Consider the following 25,120-nt stretch of genomic DNA (forward strand, 5'->3'; position numbering starts at 1 on the left):
CCATGAGCTGTGTTTCTGTAATGCCTAGGGGTAGTCTTAAGAAATGCATATCCTTTCTTTTTAAACTTACACAAATTTCTCGGGGGAGTAATTATAAACTGTTGTTTGTAGTAATTAATACTCAGTTTTCCATGCTGTCCTCTCCTTTTTGGAAGTATGGAAGCCCATAGCTTGAAACCAGTCCAAGAAACATGGGAGTTCTTGAAATGAAAAATAGATTCTGTGGGACTTAAACAAGTAGGCTTTAAGATATGTCTTGTTTTAATTATTTTTATTGTAGTATCTATACACACCAAATGTTTTAAAATAAATATATAAATCAAGTATATAAAGCACAAAAAGGAAATTTTGACATTTAGTTGTGTAATTAGACCTTTTCCCAGAATCGACATCAGAAGTTCTTAATACCACAGCACTTGGAATAGGGCTAATCAAATAATACAAATTGAATATATATATATATATATATATATGTAAATAAAGTCAGTTTGTTTCTCTGCTTCTTTTTGATTTGTTTTTCACAAGTACTTGGCTGACCACCTCTGCATATTCTTAATAAAAAGGTGCTTTGGTGCTTGTTTTTCAATGTTATTTTATTTTCTGACAAGGACCTGAGAAACATCTATAAATTTGAGAAACAATTTATTATTAGAATATATCCTGCAGTAATTAGCTTTTCCAGGAAATAAAAATAAAATAAAAGTAAAAATAATTATTAAAAAAAAAAAAAGATCCAACAGAATAGGTTTGAGAATGCTTTCAAATGAATTTATTTGGGGCTAATTTTACCAGATCTAAATATGACCTCATTTTCTACCATTGTTAATTTGTATTAAAGCAGAGCCTAGAGAGCTTATGTAAAACTGGTGCCTTATCTGTGAATATCTCTATTAGGAGCTCCTTGCTCTGGAGTTCTAGCTGCCAAAAAATAAAATAAATGAGAATGGGTGGAAAAAAGCATCCTTCATTCCTCCAGCCAGTGGAGAACTGAGGCCTTAGGGATCACCTTAGTGACACTGAATTCCGACTTTCCATATTTTTATAAATTTCTGTGGTGTTTTTTTTTTTTTTCCCCAACTTCAAGCCATGCTCTCAGAACTTAGAGCACATCCAATTTATATTCTGTGTGTTCTCAGTATTTGCTTGAGGTGATCTAGAGTATGTCTTTCTAGTCATCCTCTTTGCTCTGTTGCATGTTCAGTTTTTAATGTGTTCCAGAATTCCAACATCCTCTTTGAACAATTTAAACTTTGAAACTTTAGCAAGTTTTGTCCTATTTTGAATTGCAAAACCTGTGACTAGTCCTACCAGGATGTACTGCACTCAAGCTGTATGGTTTTGCACATCACTTTTTACTTCTGTGTTTTCAGTTCTGTGCTCTTCCAGGCAGCATCTCCCTTAGTTGCAAGTGGTATGAATTAATGTATTCTTTAGAGTGATGAAAAGAACAAATTTACCAAAATTATTTTGTAGAGGTTTCTTGTTGTTCCTATTCATTATTTTGACATTAAGAATACTTAGAAGAAATTAAGGTAAAAGTAGAGCAGACTGAAAGCAATATGAAGTTCCTTTTAATTTCCCTTCAAATGTGACTGAATATTGTAGGTAATCATTTTGTCTTTTTTTTTTTCTTTTTTGTAAAGGTTTTCTGGGGTCAAGAGCATTTGAACTGTTTAGTTCTTCTCCAGGAGCTTCTGTGGGAGTACCTTACTAAACACGGCAGTGTAGAGACATTCATGTCTGAACGTAGATACCCCACTTGTTTTTCGACGGAAAGGAATCAGGCCTCAAAAACTGAGCATACCTCAGATGATCTGAGAACAGGCCTGTTCCAGTATATACAAGATGCAGGTAAGAAGAATATTATTACTCTCTTTATTTTAATAATTATAAAGTCAGTACAGTAGTAACCTATTAAAGATTACTTGCTTCTCACAATTAATTCTTTACTTTTTTCTTTTTTTGAAAAGCAATAGAAATGACATCTGCTAGAATGAAAAAAAATAGTTTTTTGATTTCTTTCCATTAAGCTATAATCTTTTAAAAGTCAGGGAAATTGATTTTTTTACTTTCTCTCCTTTTGATCCTGAGGGGTTTATTTTTAACTACTTTGGTCTCATAAACCAGCATGTTTCTTTTTAGAAATTATATAACAGATTATAGCTTTCTTTCATTTGACAGAAGCACAAAAACTGCCTGGTGCCTATGAAGTTGTGTTTTACAATGAAACTGAGGATAGTCCAGGAATGATGTTATGGAGATATCCAGAACCCAGAGTGCTCACTCTTGTAAGAATTAATCCTGTCCCTTTTAATACCACCGAAGATCCTGATATCAGCACTGCTGACCTCGGAGATGTTCTTCAGGTAGGTAATGGAAGTTTTCTGCTTTCATTAACAAAAGAAAATATTAAAGCTGTAAAGTGAATGTTTTCAAACTTGCATTTATTAAAAATGACTGCAAAACAAATGTCAGGAGCTCTATAAAATCAATAGGAGGTAAATTCCACAGCTTACACATATCTTTAGTTTTAAAACTACTTGTCCAAATATTTTAACCACTTATCTGCAAAGTCTTTCAGCTCTAGTAAGCTTTATCTGTTCTGGTTTGCCAGGAATACCAAGTTTTTATTCTGGCTTTGTATGTTTTCGCCCATCAGTCTTTATTTAAAGATTTCATTTGATTTGAAAGAGAGACATATAAAGAAAAACCTGGTCTGAAATTGCCGAGATGCAGTGGATTCATTGAACACAAATCTCCAATCCTGTTGTTCTCTCCTGCATCTGTGATGGTAGATGGCTGTACCTCTTCTAGTAAGATCCACAGGGTTCAGAGAAAGGATCTAGATTCTCTCATTTAGCTTTGACAGTGTTGAAGTGAGCAGTTTGGCTGTGTGAGATCATGGAAATGCCCTTCAAAGGAGGGCTGAGTGCTGCAAATCTGTGATTCAGTGCTTCAAAAATAGGGCCATACCTCACGATTGCACTGATCCTTAACTCTGATAATTTTTGCTTTCCAAAATTTATACTTAGGTAGTTACACTGTCTCCTGTGTAGTGTGATACATGTTTATAAAGGTTACTTACTCCTTGCATGCCTATTTTGATTTTTGCTTAATTTCAATTTTAATAATCTTGGTTTTCTTTTTGTATTGCAAATTGGATCTTTCTGTCTCTCTCTTTTTTTTTTTTTTTTAATCTAATCTTCTTGTTGGTTCGAACAGTGTTATAGTATTGTCAAGGGAGTTGAATCTCCCGATTCTTTGTATTTATTCAGAAATGTTTAATTATATTTTATTGTTCCTATAACTTTAAAAAAAATGCTTTTAAAATTGAATTATGCAGCAATATGTGTTGAGCTTTGGATGAGAAGTATAATCTTCCTCAGATAAATGGTATAATGTTATTACCGTGCACATACTGCTAGTGAGATCATGTAAGTGTCCTGCCAATTTCTTTGCCCTCTAGACAGCCAAATGTCAGCTCCTTTCAGTTATATGAAAATTAAAATTAAATGGAAAAAAAAAAAAAACAGCTTAGTTTGGCATGAGGTTTGAATCAAAGACGAAAATTATGTTACTTTATGCTTTCTTGATGACCTATTAGGTTGCTATGAAAGCCAGCAATTTGCCTTCTTTCAGGGTGGTATTTTCAGAAGATAGCACAACAAGGTTTTGGTATGAAGTGCATTAAGCTCCCTTTATAGACAACAGACATCGTGAGGATAATGTATGTGTTTTGTAATAATCTGTCCCTTGAAAAGGGAAGCATCAGTTCTTCAAGTGGGTATCGACAGGGATTTGACGGCATATGCAACTGGACTCCTTGTAGCAAGCACGTTTTGCCCCTTTGTGCTTCCATACTACAGGGAAGAGAAAAGCTGCTAGTTGCAATCTTCTGTCATCTCCTCTGGGATTACCTTACTCAGTAAGACAGAAACCAGTATGTGCTCTGCTGCCAGTTCTTACGTTCCCTAAACTTCTACTGGTCTTCACGTAATTCTTCAGCATAGCATTTAATCTTATACATTGACCACCACAAACTGTTTCCATCTTGTTTTAAGTTTGTAATCAAGCATCCCTGTACAGCTTCCCTCCATGATGCTTTCGATTTTGTGATGAATCATTTCTTAGTAGTTAATACTTTGAGCTTTCAATTACATGGAAAGAGATTAAAGATATCAGCCAAATAAGAGCACAATGGCACATGTGTGATCTTGACTAACACATCTACTCAACAGCTATGCTTTTGGGCAGATGGAGTGCAGAAATGCCTACAAAAGCATCCACATTTTGGTAGTGGGCCATTAATTATGGCAGTTACTGTTGCCTGACTATACGTGGTAATTTATCACATTTCCCAGAAATGGCAAATACGCATAGACAGAGCAGGTCTGCACAAAGTCAATAAACAGCCATTTAAAAAATGTACAGTATGCATTTTTTATTAATCTAACAAATAGTTGGGTGGGAGAAATAATAATTAATTTTCAAATTCACCAAATACATATCTCGAACTTTTGGTGCTGATTTAAATGAAAAGGAGGTCTTTCATCAGCTCTACTTTTTCCCTGTATGGATATATCTCTGTTTCTTAAACACAGTGTATTTACTGTGAATGGAAAATTTACAAAATATAAAGAGGAAAAAGGTAGAACAACACTTTCATTCACTTCTTGACATGAAGCAATAAAGGAACATCTGCAAGCCAAAGACTTAAGCTTTTTTGATAAAGGAACTAAATTTCAAGACAATGATGATATCAAAGTACATTAAAAATATATTTTAAAAACTTTCCCAAGATTACATATATGTTCAAATGTTAGGAGGACCCATAATGTCACCAGGTGTGTTACCAGTCTCCCTTAATCCTTCACATAAATCCAGGCAAAGGTGCACTTGTGTAAGTTCTCTTGAGCTTAACAGATTTAAAAGTTTGCTAGTTGCACAATCTTTCATTCCAAGTTACTTGCTGTGACATTTCATCTAGCTTTCTATCTTTGCTAGACTTCTTATGGCATATCTTTTTAATCATGAATAGATTTTAGAAGTCTCTTTGTTTCTGTAACTGTCCTTTGAATTCTTGGAACTTGCAAAAGCTTCACCATAAAGAGAATTTTTTTAGATACCAAAGCTGTAAGTCATCTGCTGTGGCCAAAGGATAAGCTAACAGCTACAGTTTATAAGAGTTAAAATGAACAATATTTTTTTCTGAAACCTTACCTTGCTGCTATTTTTAGTTTGTACCAGGAGCTTATTTTCTTGTGTTTTTACATGTGTTGTTGGAAGGATAAGCAATTTCACTTGTCAAATTTCTAATATTTTACTTGTTTACAATCCCATCACTGTTGCTTTTATTTGTAGAGGAAAAAGGAAAAACAGACGTTTCTGCCATGGTGTGTAGCATGTTGCATTTTCTTTAGTGATTTCAAATAGAAATTCAATCTTTTCATTCAAAGGCAGTGAGAGAGAATCCCAGTTGCACTTATAAGAAACTGCACCCGGATTGTATTTCTTCTGCGAGATTGAGAGAATTTAAATTTGTTCTTTTTCCTGTTTACCAGACATTGCAGCTCCTTTCTATTGAATTCTTAATCCCTCACTGTCCCATTTTCACATGTTAAAATGTTCTTTGGCTCTGTGTGACCTACCATTTTATTAGATAACTACTTGGTGAAACACCTTTAGAATTCCCTAGTAAGTCTTCTTAATTTTTTAAGGAGTTCCTGTTCAACTGACATTTCAGAGATATTTCTAATTCTCAAGTACTAAAACCATTATCTGGCATCACTTCTAACCTTTTTTGATCTGCAAAGCAGGAGATCTGCCTTCTCTTGTACTTGGTTGTTCCTTTATATGGTGAGTCCTAACCTATCAACACAATACCAAAATATATGTTCATAGTCCACACAAAGAACAGAAGAATTTCTTGAAGCATCCTACAAGACAGATATCAAAATACAATAGTAACAAGGTTATGATGATTTCAGGTTGAAGATGTAGTCTATGCCAGGAGAAGTCAGCCAAGAACCATGGTAGTTTTGTGTCTTGTATAACCTTAAGACTGAAAATATTGTTGGATTGTTCATGGTTAAAAATAAGGACATGTAGAAGTATCTAAATTAATATAAAGAAATGTCATGTGCTGTTTTTATGGGAAACTTGTTTCCTTCAATACGATTTTTCTAGATGTGAGAGGAGCACAGATTTGGTTTGGGATACCTTTGTTGTATTTCTTACTACTCCCTTTTATGTCTACATCACTGCCAAGATACTTTCTGAATATCTCAAGACTGTTTTAAAGTTTATATATCAATTAAAATTCAAATTATGCAGCAACTACATATTTTAGTAAAGGTCGATATGGGATAAAGGAATATGCGCAAGAGCAGTGGTTTTATTTTATCATGAAAAGCAAAAGCAATTAGGCTTGTGAGAGTAATGTGATAAATACTGCCTCTAAGACACCACTACTGTACCCTTCATGTAATGGAGGTCTACAGAAAAGGCCTTCAGGCAGCAGGAGACTCAAATATTGGTAAAGGCATACTCTTTTGATCTTGACTATTGCTAAGATAATTTTTAAAACACACGGAGAAGAAAAATCCTATTACACTGGTAACTTCACTTAGGGCAGCACACATTTGGTAGGATTGAAGTCAATCCCAGTGCTGATTCCATCTAATGTTATTTAATCCAGGATAATCCATTACTGCCCAAATCAGCAAGGGCAAGGGGTAGAACAGTGTTGATGTGAGAGTTGTATTCACAGTTCAGGAGCAGAGAAAAGTCCAATTAGGAAACCTTTCACAGAATGAATTAGAAGATAATAAGCAAGATGAAGAGAAGAAGTAGCAATACCATTACTATGTCAAAAAGAGATACAAAAGAGATGCCCTCTGAGACTTTCTCCATTGCAACAGAAGAAACTTTTAAATCACTCAAGTAGATTGATGGTAAGAGGAAGTCTGATGATTGAAGATAAAAGGATGAGTAATTTTAAAAGCATCGTTACGTTTAGGACTTTAGCTTTTGCAGATAATTTCTATAGTAAAAATTGGTGTTGGAACTTTGGAATTGTGCACACGTTTATAGATTTGTCTCAGCAAGTATTCATATATGGAGACTTAATTAAGGTGTGCTTCACTTTCCCACTCTAACTGTAAGCTATATTCTATAAGGCAACCAGCTCGTTAATACAGGGTAACAGGTCTTTTCTTTGCTCCATGATATTCTTCTTCTGTAGCAGTTAAAGTTGTAATCTGCTGGTGGAGATTATTCTCAGTCTTGTGATTCTGTCCATAAAATGTCTTCTCCTGAGGACTTTGAAGCACAGTAGTAGCCATCAAGCAGAATATAGTTTATAAATTATATAGAAAGGTCTCCAGGGAAAATCTCAGAGTTGAAGACATGAGCACCTCAGGAGCACAAGTGTGCCAGTCAGCCTAAACTGCAGAGAAAGGACCTTGGTGGTGTCTTTCCTCATTACCCAAATGATGGCTTGATTGGGTGGCAAGGACGACTGAAGGAGAATTTGGGGCTGTTCCCTCAGTCGTGATTGTACTGCCTGCTTTGGAAATGTGGCATTGTTCTGGCAACTGACCATGAAAGGAGTAAGGGCAACCATTTCTAGTTCCAGACAATAGTTTGTAATTGCAGGTAATGCCACAGTCCAGACCATAAAGGATAATGCAAGAGGAATATATACCACACCATAACAAGGAACTCTAAGGTGCATTTCAAAGGTGTGGTGTAATACTAAATTCAAATGTGCTTGTACAGTTCCTTGAGTCTGTCAGGTTGCAACAGCTGAGAGAGGATAAATATTCTTCATTTCTTTATTATTTTTACAATTTGAAGGAGGAGAGTGGCAGGAATGAAAATCTAGTGATTCAGTAGTGATTTTTAAATTGCATAGATAGAATATTGAGTTAGCTACATTTAGGGATTGAAACTCAAAGAAAGTGGTGGTGGATATTTATTCTGTGAGGCTTAAGGCTACGACTTCCACAATGCTTCTGGTTTTCCAAAGTCTTCCCGTGTATTTCTGCATCCTTGATACTCTGATTTACTTTTGTCTTTGCCTCAGAGTAGCCTGTGTTCAGTCAGAAGGATGAAGAGGAATTCTTGAAGTACAGTAGTTTTAAGAAGAATCTATTTTTCTGATTTCATCTAGGCCACATTTTTATATCGTTTATCTTTACCAGGAACAAGTTCAACAGGTTAGGGTTGGCAGGGAAGGGAGCAAAGATTGAGGGTGGTTGGGTTCACCAAGGCAGGAAAGCAATTTGTGTGCTATCAAGGAAGTATTTGGCTTTTCTGTGCCAGCAGGTGAATAGTACATGCAAATGATTTCCTGTACAGCTGGAGGCCTGTTTTACCTCGTGAATTTTTCACAGAGATACTCAGTGTTTTCTATTCCAGTGCAGTTATTTTTGCAATAAAGGATATTGCTGGCACTGCCCCATACCTCAAACAAAAAGCTCTGTATCATCACGATAGCGTTTACACAAGTGGCCTTGGGTTTAAATGGTGGAGAAGAACAGATTTGTCTAATCAAAGTGATTGCATTGTGTGTAATACTCTGACTTCTGAGCTCTGTGATTTATTTAAGCTGCATCACCAACACTGACTTAAAATTCTTTCTCCTGGATTGTTAGCCAGGGATAGATACAAGCTGTTAATGCTTACAAGACAAAAGGAAGATAATCTGTGGCATTTGTTCATTTCTCCGTATGCAGTTAAAATATCTACTGAGCTATAACCCTGACAGGTTTTTTGTATTTGATGATGTTTCCCTTGTGTACCTGCCAGGATTCCTATTGCATGCAAGTGCAGTCAGCATTGCAAGAGCTGATGAAAAGATGAATGTGTCCTGAAGTTTGCTTTTTTGGCCTTTCTTCTTCATGTAGTATCCTAATAAACAGAGCACTTATTCCTGGTTTAGAAAAGAGGTGATTAAATTAACCAGACCTTAAGGTGTACTGTATGAGACTAGGGAAGTAAATATAGTTCTGAGGTTGTAAGGGCTTAAGTGAGATTTAATAAGGAAAGACTAGGTAAATAATCCCTCTCTGGTAAATTTCATTCGGAGTATTTGCTGAGATGGTGAAGTCTCCTTGAAGAGACCATAAAATATTTCCAGCTTCAAAAGGTGAGGATTCAAAAAAGTGTCTATTGCACTGCATTAAATGCTTACAGTATTTAACTAACACATTTGCAAACTCCACATCCTGGAATCTGTTTTTTTCAACACTGTCAGCCAATAAACAGTCATTTTCTAACACCTTGTGGTTGTTTAAACAGTGGCTTAAGGAAGCATGAGCTTAAGAATGACTGACATTAGACCTACTGTAAGTCATTATTTCAGGAAAGATTTGACATGACAGTCAACAGGAAAAGAATTATGATCAATGTCAAAAACATTCATTTTCCCTTTTGACAGAGAATACCTCATTTTTGGCTGGCTCTGCTTCCTTTTTACTTTTAACTCCCTGTTGGGGCCACAATATTCATCTGGGCATTTTGAGAGTCTGGGAAAAGAGCATTTTGGGAAACCACAACTTTTATTCATCTTTGATTCATTTCTTACATTTCCAAGCAACAACTATTTTGGAAATCCAGATAATTTGTGCGTGACAGGTTAGTGATTGAAGTTCATAGTGTTATTCCATAATAAGTTGTAAAGTTCAGCTATGCTCATCGATATACTTGATGGTTTGCTAATTTTTAAATCAACTGTCATGCAGTTGTATCATCTTTAAATAATCAGACTTTTTAAATGAATGGTGAAATAATTTGTCTAATTGGGAGCTACACAGACAGCAATTCAGTGCTTCATCTGGGATTCTTCTTTTTAAAACATACTTGTTAGTTCTACATTTTGATGTTATTTGAAATGAGTGCACTAGAAATACAGTGTTTTTATGATCTCTCTACTATGTGAAGAGTTGCAACAAGCTTTACACAAAGCACTACATTTTCATTATTGAGCATATCTGACCGTAAACTAGAAATTTAACAAACACATTTTAAAGTAATGGAGGAAATTTCTTTCGTGTCACTGGAACTGATGTTTACATACATGCATGTGTACAAAAAAAAAGAATGCAGTAAAGAATTACGTAAACAACTGTTATGAGGGCTGAAGACTTGCTTTTAGCCTAAACCAATTATACTTCAAATGATATGGATGTAAGCACCGTGATACTAGGCAAAATTGTGCATGTTTTTGAACATTAAGGCTCTGATTATTAATGATCAGTGTTGTCTTCATTTTCCTTCAAGAAAGGAAGTAGGGGCTAAAGAAGTTTCGGTGTTACACATTGAGTCCTAAGCAGATGTTGAAACAGAGCCCGTTCTCTTCAGAAATTCCAGCTTTAAGCATTAATTGTGAACTTCCTTGCTAGAGAGTAGGATTATCTCAGAATTCCCTATTTTGTTAATGTATTTTGTGTGTATAATCTTAATTATTTTGCTGTGTGATCTTAGTGCTCGCTGCATCAAGATGAGGCTGTATCGTTTGGACTACAGTTTCGGTGCAGTCTGCAGGGAGTTAAGCGTAACTCGTTGGGAATGTTAATGGAAGTTGTGCATAATTTGCCTGTGCATCTCACTGAAATTCACCCTTTGGGGTTACTGAGCTAGTGAAAATTCTACCGGGTGCCAGAAGACTGACGAAACCATCAGATTATCTTAATGACAGATTTACACTCACGTTGTGTTCTGTACTTTTCAGATTTTGTAACTCTGATTTATGAAACTTTGCAAACCAAAGTTCTTTCGGCCGTTCACTGATCTTGTGGCACTTTTTGTAGGAGTCAAGCTTTACTGTGGTCAAAATATCCCGTGTACTGAAAATTATGCCGTACTTCATGTACTAATAGACTACTACCCGCAGTCCCAGAGGTGACTGCATTTCAACAGTATACTGCTTACATTGTTAACAAATATGGAAACCTAGAAAATGAAAGTCTTAGGAAAAATCTTCCACATTTTATTTATATCAGAAAAAAAGGAGAATTAAAAAATAGTGTAAGTAGCTAGGTCTCTAATGTAAGATGTTATGTTTATATAAATTTGTCAATACTTAGAAATAAATTAAAATAAGCAAGATCTTAGTAAATTAAATGAAATGCTGTGGATTTTGGTATTGGAGAAAGGAGAGGTCTTCACATAAACTCCGTGTCAAGATAAATGACACTTAGTAGAAAAAATGGGTTTGACACTTAGTAGTACATACATTTTCTTGTTTAAAAAAATGCTGCAGAAATCTTCTCAATTATAGCATAGCACTCCTCTCTGCTCTCTTAACAAAAGCTGTTAGTGTGTTTAGAGTAATTTTTCTGTAATGAAAAAAGTCAGTATCAGTGACAGATTACATTACTATACACACCTGCATTCGTTCTGAACCTGCTAGCCTGATAAATTGATAAGATAAGTTGGTCACATGTTGTTTTTAAAAGGCAAAGAACAGAGTTCCTAATAAAAGAATGCTACATATTTCTTCTAAAAGGTTAAAAAGCATTTCTCAGGGCTCTTAAATTACCATATTCTGATACCAAGGGAAAATAAAACCTGGGCTTAGAGTCTTGTTTGTACTTAGAGGGCTTTCCGGACAGGAAGGCAATCTTGATGCAATTCAGTAAGCCACAATACCAGTGGGGCATTACAGGTGAAAAATTTGCAGCTGTACCCCTCACCACAATGTATTACAACTGTACAGTGGAATATTTCCTGTACAGAAATAGGGCTTGGTTAACTTTGTTTCCCAAGAGTAGATCACATTAAAATGTTATAAAATCATGATTTCCTGCATTTGAATACTTGTGGTTTCTCAACTGGTTCCAATATTACAAAGGGTTTTTTATAGCTTCTATTAGTTGAAGATGTATAGAAGCTTTTTCTTTTTTTTTCCAAAGTCAGCTAAAAGGCAGTTATGTGTTTTTTGAGAGCAATTTCTCTCAGAAGACATGAGTTTTCTTTCACATCTCTTATTATAATTGAGTTTTTAATATTTACTTTATAAACTGCAGTACAGATGTAAATGCAAGCAAAATTAAATAAATATGCTAATAGTACCATAAATAAATTTGTTAAATGGAGTTGAAAAAGACAAGGTATTTGTTATTACTCAGTAAACAAAATAGTAGCTATTTTCTTTATTTAGTCAAAGGCTTCAGTGTGTATAGGAAAACAAAGAAATTAGGCAGATAAACAATTTGGAAGTGAATATTTTAAATTGAATGTGGTTTAACAAAATGTGTCTTAAAGCTAGAACACTTCAAAGAGAAAAAAAGCAAACTGTAAAGAAATAATACTTTTGTTTAATTTTTTAATTTCTCCAGTTCAGTATCTGATTATTACTGGCTGTTGAAAATTAAGAGCATGCCACTGTGGAATAACTTTTACTGCCCAAAACATATGGGTATTTAAAGCATTAAAATAGTGTCAAAGTAACAGAAAATCATAATAAAAATACAGAGAGGATTGCAGTGGGAAGACAGCAAATACTTTGAACACCTAAAATGTATTTAATCCTAGTATTAATGCTAATACTAATAACCTAAATTTTTCCTATAAACTACTTTTTTTTTTTTTCTTTTTCTTTTTTTTTTTTTTAATATGGATTTGTAATGAAAAGAGAAAACTGGTGGTCTGTGGCTCTGCTCAAAAAGGTTTTCTACACTGGTATGATACAATGTTAGCCCTGAAGAATGCTTAAAAAAAAAAAAGCAACTAGCAGCTTGATTTGTAGCATGATTTTTCAGTGTCAATCACATGAGAAAATAAACATACATGTCTATTTTGAAGTATCCTACTATCCTACAGTTGTACAAAATGTTCCAGTGGTCAGATCGGATTGTGTGTGTGATGTAAACAGGTATAGTAAGGAGGTTTTATTAAATATTTTCTTTTCAGCATGTTTTTTACGTAATTAATTTTTCTGTGTATTTTTTCCTATTTTTATATAAATCATAGTTCAAAACCAAATTTAAAATTAAAGTTCTTGGTAGCTACTGCCAAGAATTTTCCCTGTATAAAAATCTGGATAGAGCTTTTTGTTTTCTGCTGCTGCTACTTCTGTTCACCTGAAGGCAAAATTGTATTTTTAGGGCAGTTGGCCCTGAAACAGGAAAATATCCTAAAAACGGAATAGCGTTATTACAGAGCAATCAGTTTATTCATGCTCAGGAAGCTCGAGTTAAAATCTCAGCATGGGTTGGCGTCTGACACAAAGTGCTAGTTTGTATTGTATTCTGCCTCTCATTCACTTAGGTGGCCCTTCTCAGAGAAGATAAAACACACACATGCTTCCTGTCTTCTGTGTGCATTTTCTTGTACAGTAGTTGTTTCTGGAACAAGAGTAACTTCATTTCCAAGAGGAAACACCCACCATCTGAGGGACTGAGACTCAAGAAATGAGCATTTATTCTGCAGAAGCTTATTTTCCAGCAAAAACTAAAACAAAACATAAATTAAAAGGATGCACCACTGAAAGCAGCATTAAGCACATTCTTCTGTAACCCAACTATTAATATCTTTCTCTTTAGACAGCTGTATGTATATATTTAAAGGTCTGGTTTTAATACTGATTTTAAAATTAAATGTTCTAGTTTTTAAGTAATAAAACCAACATATTTTAATATAACTTTAATTCAGCGAGCTCAAAGAGCTAGGTGGATGGCTATAGTGTTTTCCTAGACACAAAAACGATGTCTGTGAGAGTGATGTGATTAGCTAAGAAATTGAGATATTTTAATTATTTCTGTCTTAATGGTAATAATGTTTGAGACCTGTTTGATGTTTGAATCCTTCCTGTTTGAGACCTGTCAGCATGAGGACAATATAGTATAGTGAATAATATAGATGTAATACACCTGTAGTTATGTATATATGTAGTGTATATAATATATATTTAATATATATATTTAATATATATTATATACATGTGTGTATATATATATATATATTTAATCATTTATGGCAACCTGGTAGCTTGTAGATGTCTGGCGTTGTCTAATATTTAGCTGCAGAGCTCAGCTGTAGAAACATAACTAGCAATGTTTGGTAGGCACCAGAGGCTTTTAAAATCCGGATTAGCCAAGCAGTCTAAAGGTGGGAGGATAACACCAGGTCATCGGAAAATCTAGAAGCATGTTGTCATCATAAAAGCCTTTAAAAATCACATATGGATCAACAAACCTTTCTTTCCCATTCTGTCTTCTTATTCTGCCTAACTTCAAGTACAAATAGAGATTATCCATGTGTTCAGTAGGATGTACAACACATGGATGAAAATATTAATAATAACATCGTGTTAGCAGATTATGTAGCGAGGCCTGACCTTCACTTTCCAAATAGGAATTAAATTATTCTGATACAGATAAAGTGAGGCATAATACATGATGAAAAATTAAAAACATGGGTCTATCACATTGTAGTGCACTAGAGGGGATATTTTTGTTGGTTATTAATACGGTCTTGCTGATAGATTAACAACCTTTCAGGAAATGACTTGAAGGATGCAGGTTTTAAAAGGAGGTTTCAAGTTTCTTTGTTGTTGTTGTTTGCTTGTTTTGCAAAATATTTATGATAAAGGTTTCAAAGCAAAACAGGTTCTGTTTGTGAAGAACTGATTTATGTTCACAGAGGTGATTCTTATAATGTCTATGCTAGTATAATATGTATGAGGATTTTTTCTCAAAATAGAGTAAAAGGAGAGATTTCACAGTGAATGGGAAACCACTCTCTCTTACTCTCCTAAGTCAAAAAAAAATTCTGCTCCAAGGCAATTATTTCAGTAGAATTGTTTCTTTGTGTCCTGTCCTTGCAGGGAACAGAACTGAAACTGTCATTCCAATGAAACTGCTTTCCTTCCTGCCAGAATTATTAATACACCGTTTTCATTCTTAATAAGAACAGTTTGTCAGAAACAGTTTTCAGATCTCCCATATCTATAGTCCACAGTGGTAAAGAGAAAAAGGATGAACCTTCAAATTTTTTTTTTTTGTCTCAAATTTATCTTAGCAACAGTTTTGTTAGGTTTTTCACTAGCACTAATAATTTAGGCTACTTTCATGTACCTTTTCACTTCTGCTTCTGATCTCTATTATTAATGTGGTTAAAAAAGCATCTGACTGATGTTTTTCTCTCTACTGCCATAGTCATCCTTCTAAATAAGTGTGCAGTAGGATGTGCTTTTCTTGCAAAACTCAGCTTGGAGGTTCTTAGTTAAATTTGAGCCCAGAGTTAAATAATAGTTTTATACACATATAGATGACATAGGCAGTACATTAATGGCTCTTTTTGCATGTTATGGGTGAATAAAATCATTGGAATTCAGACTTCTTGAGAGTTAGGAAAGAAGATAAAACAACATGGAGAAGTGTCTCTTAAAGTGTGTTTGTTGTTTAGCAAAGAAGCTTGTGGTTAGATATGCTTCTTCAGTGTTTAGTTTTATAGAGGCAGCACTAGCAGTAACAATTATCTGAATTATAGCTTAGGTTTTATTCAGATATTTTAAAGCAAAAATACCATATTTAATTCCACATGCGAGGATTTTTTGTTGCAGCTAATTCATTTATTCCCACTGCCTATGACTCAGTTTTGGGGTTATAGCCCATTTCCAGGCTTTCACAACTATTATTTTTGGCAGCTAATATTGCCCAGAGCTACCATCTTTCCTTAAATTTGCCCAGATCAGGCATTAGTAATAAACCCCCTAGAACAAATAAAGCTAGGTATGTAGGAATCAAAGGTTCGAAGTCAACCAAGTCTTTTGAAAGCTTCAGACTAGAAAGCTTAAAGTTCAGACAGTTCCAAAGCATGAGCTGTATTTTGTGTAGGCTATCACATACTGTATTTTGACTTTTTACTTCTAATTTGTAGTAGATGACATCTTGAAATGTACTATATCTTCCTCTGGTAGATTTCTTGACATCCTGCAGTGAAGTTAGGAAAAATTTCCTGAGTAAAAGTAAATAGGAATAATCTTTTCAGCATGCCTACCAGCCTGCTTCAATTGGTAGATGGTATGTTCCTCCTGGCTGCTCGTATGGCTGAGTCCAGTGGTTGCTAATCTGCCTTTCCAAATCCTTTAGAATTCACTTAGGAGGTTACCATGAAGTTCCTAAAAAGCAAGCGCCCTATGTTAGGCTATACAAGAGCCTTAAGAGGAGTAGTTAATGTCTTTATGCCATAATAATTGTTTTGATCATTTTGCTTTGCCATTTTTTCCTCAAGATCAGTTTCCCTACCACCTACTGAGTAACTACATTATTTATTTTTTTAATAATACGTGTGAAATTTTAATAATACGTGTGAAATCTATTTGGCTGTTGTTGTGTTTTTTTCAAGCTTTCCCTCTTCCTTTATCTTCAGTGTTTATTTTCAATCCCTATATTACTTTCCTCTAGCCTTACTAATGGTTTTAAGTTTTCATAATGCAGTGCCACTTGTGAAATTCCTTTATCATGCTCTTCAACAACTTCTTTCAGCTCATTAATCTTAGCAGGAGTAGAATTTATCACCTTGCTTAATCTCTTTTAAAATGCCTGCTACTTGCCATTGTGTTCCAGTTTTGTGAGATTCTTGTTAGAGATTATTTTCCTTACATTTTGGAAAAAATACTATGTTGTGAGATGTAATCAGAAAGAAATAAATACTGTAAAATAATAGGATAGCTCTTCAAAACTTCTGTTGCACGTGTTAAATAACACCATTGACAAGAAAAATACCTTAGGTGTTGGGCCAAACCAAGTATTCATATATATTGAATCAGACTCCTAAAATTTCAATGTTATTTCAAGACTGAGATTTAAAAATAAATGGAAATAAAGACTGCAGTTTGAATCTGTGTCATGTTTTCAGAAGTACCTGTGCAACCATGAAAGGCTGCAGTCTTTTTTGTAGAAATGATGCCGATCCTTTCATAATCACATAATTTGAAGACCTTGTATATAGCAAATATTACTTTTTTTTTTTTTTTTTAAGTCAGATGTTTTATCATCAGTGGAGACTGTGGAGGATTAGAAAAGATGTACATGAGTGTGAATGGCTCCACAATGTAGTATGAAAGATAGCACATGATGGAAGTTACTATTTATATGCTTAGTTAGCACAGGGACATTTCCCCAAATATATCAGTATTTGAATGAAAGGAACATCATTGTGGCATTGCAATTTTGAGTTTGTCCACAGGCATTAAAGCCTAAAAAGTATTCAACATTGAGAAGTTTTGAAGAACTCTAAATGTGCTAAATTAGAGTTGAATTAGGGTCATTTCCATATAGTGACACTAAGAGCAAAAAGAATAAGTACAACTTGACTTGGAAACATAGCTACAAGCATAATAATGTAATGTTTCATATTACTGTTATTGTGCACAGTGCCATTGCAGAGCTGGCAACACAGAACCAAGAAAGATGTTTTCTGGGTCACCAAGCCCTGTCTTCTCCCATCAGGGGCAATGTTGGTTGCTGTCTTCATCTTATTAACAAATCAAGCTTTTAAAAGCAGCCGTGATGAGCACAAAAGCTGTGTTCAAACCTCTGTCTTTCTTTTTTTCTTCTGGTTTCTAGCAGAAGCTCAATAAAAGAGCAACTCTGAGTTTTCTTCTTTTGAGAGCAACTCAGTTTTAACCTAGAGTTTCTCTGAACCTTTTCCTCTTTTAACCGTTTTTAACTCCTGAGGTGTCCGGAGAGAGCAGTGATCTTCGTTTAGTTTTCCTTGAATTGGTCCTCGACACTGCACGATTCTAGTGTGAGCTGAAACACTTCTTACATAAATAATTGGAAATGTGTGCCACAGTGCAGATGTGGCCCACTGGTGTCTTATACAAGTCAATTAATATTTGCAAATATCTCACCTGATGTTTCTCAGGATGGCATTTGCTTCTTCCAGGCATCGTCCTACTGCCTCGTAATTTTCCAGCTGACACTTGGAGGTTTGCACCATTTTCGATTGGATATGCAGCTTATAAAGGATGTATTGCTACCTTATGCATCTGATGTGCACTCTTTGATGTTAAATTAATCCCTTTTTTCTCAGACACACATCTTTGAAATTATATTGGCATTCCTGATTGATAGTCTTATGCTACTCTATGTTACATATGTTAATATCATCAGACTTTTGCTAGCAGTTATCAGATTTATACTTTTTTTTTTTCCATCCTGAACTAAAAAAAATTTAGTGGCTGTGGTTGCTGTTTTCAGGTATCACTGTGACTTGACTGATGTAGTAAAAATCTCTGTTTCAGGCTTTGTGGTTCCACATGCTAATTCTTGCAAAATTCTCTGGTGGAGATTATTTATGTTCCTTTGCTCTCCCCAGCTTGAACCACTGAGCTCCCTGAATTTTCCTTCTTAACCTTCATTCCTATTAATTAATCAACCTGCTGTCACCTCCATGTGTACTGTAGTCCTTACTGAGTAACAAGAAAAAATACTCGTGCAGCTTTTTTTTTTTTTTTTCAGTTGTGTCTAGATTTATTTCAATTTCTACCATGTTCCCAATGCTTTCCTGGTTATTTATATTTGTGTGTATACACACATACACAGATTAAAAAAAAAAAAAAAAAAAAAAAAAAGGAGTATCACATACATGTGAATACATATGGTTTGGTTTTTTAACTATTTTCTTTCCAGCAACTCCACTTTTAGTATTTGTGGGGCATGTAAAAGTGTCATAACTGTGGATTTTTGTATCTTAATTGTAGAATCTTCCTGTCTTACTGAGTTAGCATTTATTTGAGATTCACATTTTCATTCACTTTCATAATATATTTTAAAAAATCTAAGACACACTCCTTTAAAAATTATTTTTTTAATTAAAATTTGTTTTCTGATTTATTTAGAAATGTTTCTGATTTCTTTCTTTCCAGCTCAGTGATGCAGCCAAAAATAATCGATGTGGTTTATTTGCAGATTTAAAATTAGGGATGTGATTAAACTGAAGCTACTATGTCTTTATTAGGCTTGCTTTCCAAAAGCACACAGTTGTCTAAATTGCATATTCCATGAAAGAAAAGATCGTGTGATTACGAGTACATTATGATTTGTCTCAGGATTTTTATTCACGTGTTGACCTTCCACGTGGCATTATGTTGCCCATCAATATTTTTCCTCTGCATCTTTGATGATTTTAATGTGGCAATTAATAAATTAGTAATTAACAAGGTGATATTTTGGTATGCATTGCAACTAAGAGCTAGTTCAAGTAAGAAGTAATTTTTAATGATGATTAAAATATCCTATGACAGTGGCATCTGATGGGTTTGGGTTTTTTGACTGCATAATACAAATCATGATTCATTGCATTGTCTTTGTTATTCTTGGGTACTACGGAGCAAATAGTTATTTCTGTACCTGGTAAGAGAAAGCTTGAAATGTTATGCTGCAATGAAATTCAAATAAACATTTTAATTTAAGTCAAGGCAGCACAGAAACTAAGTAACAGTTACAATTCTGATTTTCCACATTGCAGCTTTTATTTAGTTTAGTTAGTTTTCCATTTTTAGTATATACAGTAAATGCCATTATATTAATGATGAAGAATAAAGTAATTAATGACTTCTCTGTTTTATCACAGATTCCTTGCAGCTTAGAGTACTGGGATGAGCTTCAGAAATCATTTGTTGCATTCCGAGAATTCAGTCTGTCAGAAAGCAAAGTCTGTGAACTACAGCTGCCCAGCATCAACCTTGTGAGTGATCAGAAGGAGCTCATAGCCTCCGATCTTTGGAGGATTGTCCTGAACAGCAGTCAGAATGTGGCTGATGACCAAAGGTAATCTTAAAGGGGGGGGGAACAGAAATCTAATGCTACACTCTTGAGAGATCTTTCTCAAGAGACTTAGGAAATAAAATACTGTTTTCATACACGGTAAGAGAAATGGATCTTAAGCTTTGGACTGTCGTTCACCTCCACACAAGGTCATGGTGTGTGTGCAAAAAGAGCTCTCTTAGATTTACAGACAGCCTGGAAGCATTATAATATTCTGAATACGAGAATTACTAAAAAGTGAAGAGAATCGGTTAGGCCGGGTCCTGAAACTGCACAAGGTATTAAAATTGGGTGATCTACAGAAGGAGACTGAGACATATAATGTACTACGTTATGTACTGTACTACAGTGTATAATGTAGTGATCATTCTTCTTCCATGTATCTCCCCCATACATCAACTTTTAACTGACCTCGGTGCAAGCCAATGACTAAAACAAGCCATGTGTCTATTTAATATATTTATTTTGTAAAATCTAGTTCTTCAAGAATAATACATTTTTATTTACACTGCTTGCTTACTATGCTACCAGTAAAAAAATTTAATTGGTGTTTTCAAACACTGGGGATCAGTTTTTCATTACGTTTATAGCTTACAGCTTCCAATGTTGTACATTGAAGTTCTGTCATTGTACGCTCTGAATTCACTCTGTATTCAGTTATGATTACTATGCAGAGTCAGAAGAAATAAGTGCAAGGTCACTTCATAAACAGCAGTGGAATTACTGTCAAAGACCTTCTTAACATCTGTATTTAGAGCAGAGAACCCAGAATGACCTTGTTGAATCATTGGTATTTGCTGATTGTTGATGTCTGTGTATGAACACATGCTTGAGTGCATGTGTAGTATTCACATATATGTACATGATGCTACAAAATTCAGAGAAATCAGGAAATACGAACATGGCTAACAAAATCAATGAAGAAAATTAAACATCTGGTTTCCATTAATAGTATCAGGTTGGAAATGATTTCTTGATGTTAATTGTGAAAGAATGCATTTTCATCATTGAGAAGTTAAGTGTTTCAGACAAGGTTAATTCCTCTGAATGTGGGACCTTGGCAAAATTGCCTTCCTGGTCAGCTTAACACCACAGAAATGTGAACTCGGTGGGAACTGAAAATGAAGTAGTGAAATTTAGTAGATTTTTTTTTTTTTATCAAGGCATTTTACACTGTAATCTTGTGTATTGTTTTTTGCTCAAATAGGGTTCATCACTATAAGCAGTATTCCATTCAGGGAGCTCTGATAAGCTGATCAGTAGTAATTCTTAAGAAAGAATCTAGGGTTAAAATGAAATACAAATAACAACCAAAAAAAAAAAAATCATAACACCAGTTTGGACTGTGTTTAACATCAGAAATATTTTAGAGCACGACATGCATTCACCTGCCCAGAAGGCCTAAACTCATGAGTTTTCAGCTAGAAGCCTACAAGCCTTCTGCAGAATAGTGAACATCCTCATTGGTTTTCAAGATAAAAATTGGGTAACAATACTGAATGGTGTTGAGGTACCAGAAGACTCCTAGGAGGACAATTTCTCTGTCCACAGCAGTGACACTGTGTTCTCCGGGTTGTATGTATACACGAAGAACTAAACTAGAAACTACATCTGAAAGAACAGGATTTAAATTGAAACAGCTCACTGAATAGGGAAGGCAGGAAGGAAAGAAGGCAGTAGAAAGCACACACTACACCACTTCAGCATTTGAACATAAAATAAAATAAAATAAAATAAATATTATACAATACAATACAATACAATAATAGAGAGAGGGAAGTTGAGGAAAGGTGCCTTGAACTGCCAGCTCTTTAGGCACCAGCACAGATGCTGTAGTCACTAGCCTGGATGTTTTGGTGGTCTGATGAATGTATAATTATTTTATGAATTTAAGCCTAAATATGCTAACAGTAGAATGGAAATTTAAGAATTCACGTGGGTCAGGATGAACTCCCTTGAGAAGCCAGGAACCAGAGGGGTGCATAAAGCAAGCCTTCAGTTTCAGTGAGAGAAAAGAAAAGGCTGTATTCCCTGCAGTTTTGGGTAGAAATTCAAACTGATCTCTCCTTATATGAACTTTAAACAAGGCTGCATGCAAGCTTTCTTAAGCATGAATTGATGTGGAAGTAGTAGTCCTGATTAGTCTGGAGTGAGCCTTCTCAGAGAAACTTAGTGGATCGGGAAAAGAGCAGCTACTCCTTGTAGATGAGGCTTTGAGCCATGGTGTTTGAGGCCCAGAATCTATTTCATGGAGGTAGAGCAAATAATGTCAATGGCATATCACTGACCTGGATGTTTGAGACCATTTACAACTACTGAAATACATGCAATGACAGCTAAGGAGCAGAATACATTTAAGGTAAGAGTTAAGCCCCAAAGTTCAGTTAAAGAGAACTCCTTGTTTAGGAGATGATATTGTGGACTCACAGGAAGGGCAACCTTTCTAGACCCCTCAGAGGGTAGGAAGTCCATGTTAGCTGTAGCTCTTGTCTTCATCAAATGAACATACTGCAACCAGCATGGATGTTTTCTTGTGACCAAGCACACTCAAATGTACTCGATATTCTACCTGACTAAAAAATCCCCAACTTTTTATTTTTGAGAGAGACACTGCCCCATGTCTCAGTAAGTGTCCAGTGTCGGGCTTCTTCCTAAAGCAAACAAGTGTTTAACATCAGATCTTGCATACTTGTGAGAAGAACCACAAGGGTCAGTGCCAACTGTTAGAGCAGGGAGCTTCAGGGCTGAGAGGTCTGCAACTGAGAGTGAGACGCAATGACTGTATAAAAGTTGAATCTCCGTTTGCCTGTGGACGCCTGACAATTTGACATTAATAACATGATGAAACCATACGACTGATTAGAAAATTTTGTTCACTACTAATGGGAGAGGATAAAAATGCTTAGTCTTGTTGAAGTTTATTTTCTTAGTTTGATCTTCTATTTTGGGTCAGACCCTAACAGCTGCCATATGCACGCAGCTGCTGCTCAGTGATAAAATTTTTTGCTTCAAATTCTACAGGGTTGTGTGTTTTGTTTTGTTTTGTTTTTTTTTTTGTTATAACCTTTATGATATGCTAATTATTAATACTAGAGAGCTGATCCCTTGTGTTTTAAGTACTTTATTAGTGATTCCTAACATCAGTAATAAAGTATGAAACGTATATGGCTCGTGTGACAGGAAAACAACCAGGTTTGTGAGAAGATGTGGATCCAGCTGATATGTTGAGTAGTAGCTGGCAGGCTGAAGTAGTATCAAGCACAGTGAATATGGGAACATGCAACAATGTCATGATCCAAATGCTGTGGTATGCAAGCTCTTTCTGAGATTGATCAGGAAGTAATTAGAAGAAGAAAAATCAAGGAGCTATCTGGCTGTAGACATAATACATATGTGTGCATTGTTTATTTTTAAGAGTATTGTAGGTCATTCATTGAACAATGAATAAGGTTTGAATGAATATTCACAAAAGTTTATTCAATGGACGAACAAACTTGAAATCTTAAGTGAAATAATTTAGCATCTCCTTGGGGTTTTAGTGTCGTGTCTACGGAAAGAATCATATCTGGCATAAGTGACAATTCATGGACAACCTTAAAATAGGGGATTAAATGGAAATTATCTTAGAATACATTATTTTTATAGGTTACATTTGCATTTTGCAGAGCTAGCAAGTTATAATTGTAATGGCTTTTATTTAGGGCTCAGTTTAGGGTGGTGAGACACTAAAGCTGCTCCCCAGTTTGGTAGGGAAGAGTTTATCATACTTTGTTTAATTGGGTTACATTCCAAGATGTTTTATACACTTGTGTATCTCCTGTGTAACGTAAAGAGTATTTTTATAATTAATGACATACTAATGTGAAATAGTAATAGAAAACACTTTAAAATACAAACCATGAAACAAGTACAAAAACTTTTAAATAAGCCTTAAATTGCCTCTTTTTATAAAATTAAAGTGAGAAATCATGATCATGTTTCCTGCTAATTGTTTTAGCTTTTATTCAAAGTAGATGATGTACTGGATTTTGACCTCCGACAATTTGAGTTCAGACCAGCATTTGAGTCATAAATTAAATGCGTTAAGTGGTCCCTTTCTTCTTCCCAGTGGATATTTTCCCATGTTGTGGTTTCATCACAAATGGCAGTTTGGGTTTAAATATTCCACTCTTAAAATAACAAGAATAAAGCAGGTCACTGTTAAGTCATTGTTCCCAGTTGCCATATAGCTCGCTTGTACTGCTTTGCATGATGTGAAGTTATCGTACTTTATAATATATAATGACTTCAGCTATAACTATTTTCCATTTTAAAAATTCTGATACGTAAGGGTAATTAAAAGAAAACTCTGGTCTTCTGAATCAAATATTTTTTATTCAGAATTTCCTCTGGTTCTGTATCCCACAGTGTGTTGCCCCTAATACGACACAGCAGAAGCCATCTCCTCCTTTTCTCCCCAGCTGAAAAACGGTGGACAGGCCCCAGTGCATTTGGTACCTCTAGAATAGCCAAGAGAATGTGGGATTATTTTGTTACTGTATCATTGGATGCACAAATTTCGATTTCACAATCCGATCTACCTCTGTGCTCTGGGCAGCTAGGAAAACACTGATGAAAGAATCTTCATTGCATCTCTTTACAGATAATTTCCAGAAGGTGATCTTCTCTCTGTAGTATGACTTTTCCTTCCAAAATGTGTTTTAACCTACACTGTCCTGCTCTTCCCAGTTCTTCACTGACAGTACTTGTCCCTTCCCTAGCACAAGGTGATGCAAAGCCAGTTGCATCTCAGGGAACAGCATTGTTCTCCTCTCATTTGCTTTTTCTTTCTGGCTATTTTTTTAAGGATTCTGAAGTTTGTTAGCAAATCATGTCAATAGTGGGACCTCTTGGTTTCTAAGATGACTCTTCGTGAAGAAACAAAAAACAGATTTGAATCTTCTTGTTCCCAACATCATAAATTTCAGAATATTGCCTCCACTTGGTCTGTTGCTTGTAGGGCAGAAGAATCGGAGCAAAGTATTTCCTCCAGCATCAAGCATTCCATTTTGTCCTCTAATCACTGGGGCAATCCCAAGTGGTGAGGCCCTGGCACAGGCTGCCCAGAGAAGCTGTGGATGCCCCATCCCTGGAGGTGCTCAAGGCCAGGCTGGATGCGGCTTTGGGCAGCCTGGGCTGGTGGGAGGTGTCCCTGCCCATGGCAGGGGGGTGGAACTGGATAGGCTGTAAGGTCCCTTCCAACCCAAACCATTCTGTGGATTGGGGTTATGAGTGGGAAGTAAGAAAGGTTCCATCACAGTAAAATGCTTAATAAGGAAGCAGGTATATAACATTTG

At 35.3% G+C, this 25,120-nt stretch overlaps 1 protein-coding gene across 8 annotated transcripts in view; it reads left to right on the plus strand.

Annotated features, from left to right (window-relative positions):
• Positions 1-25,120, plus strand: part of VPS13B (vacuolar protein sorting 13 homolog B) — a 459,168-nt gene that overhangs the window by 373,856 nt on the left and 60,192 nt on the right. For all 8 annotated transcript variants that reach the window (XM_068672350.1, XM_068672346.1, XM_068672349.1 and 5 more), the window contains 3 exons: positions 1,644-1,851; positions 2,182-2,366; positions 19,591-19,787. In XM_068672350.1, the coding sequence (XP_068528451.1) occupies positions 1,644-1,851; positions 2,182-2,366; positions 19,591-19,787 (590 nt within the window). The remainder of the gene's footprint in view (positions 1-1,643; positions 1,852-2,181; positions 2,367-19,590; positions 19,788-25,120) is intronic.

This window comes from Anas acuta, chromosome 2 (genome assembly GCF_963932015.1).
Source record: "Anas acuta chromosome 2, bAnaAcu1.1, whole genome shotgun sequence".
In the NCBI taxonomy this organism is placed as follows: Eukaryota; Metazoa; Chordata; class Aves; order Anseriformes; family Anatidae; genus Anas; species Anas acuta.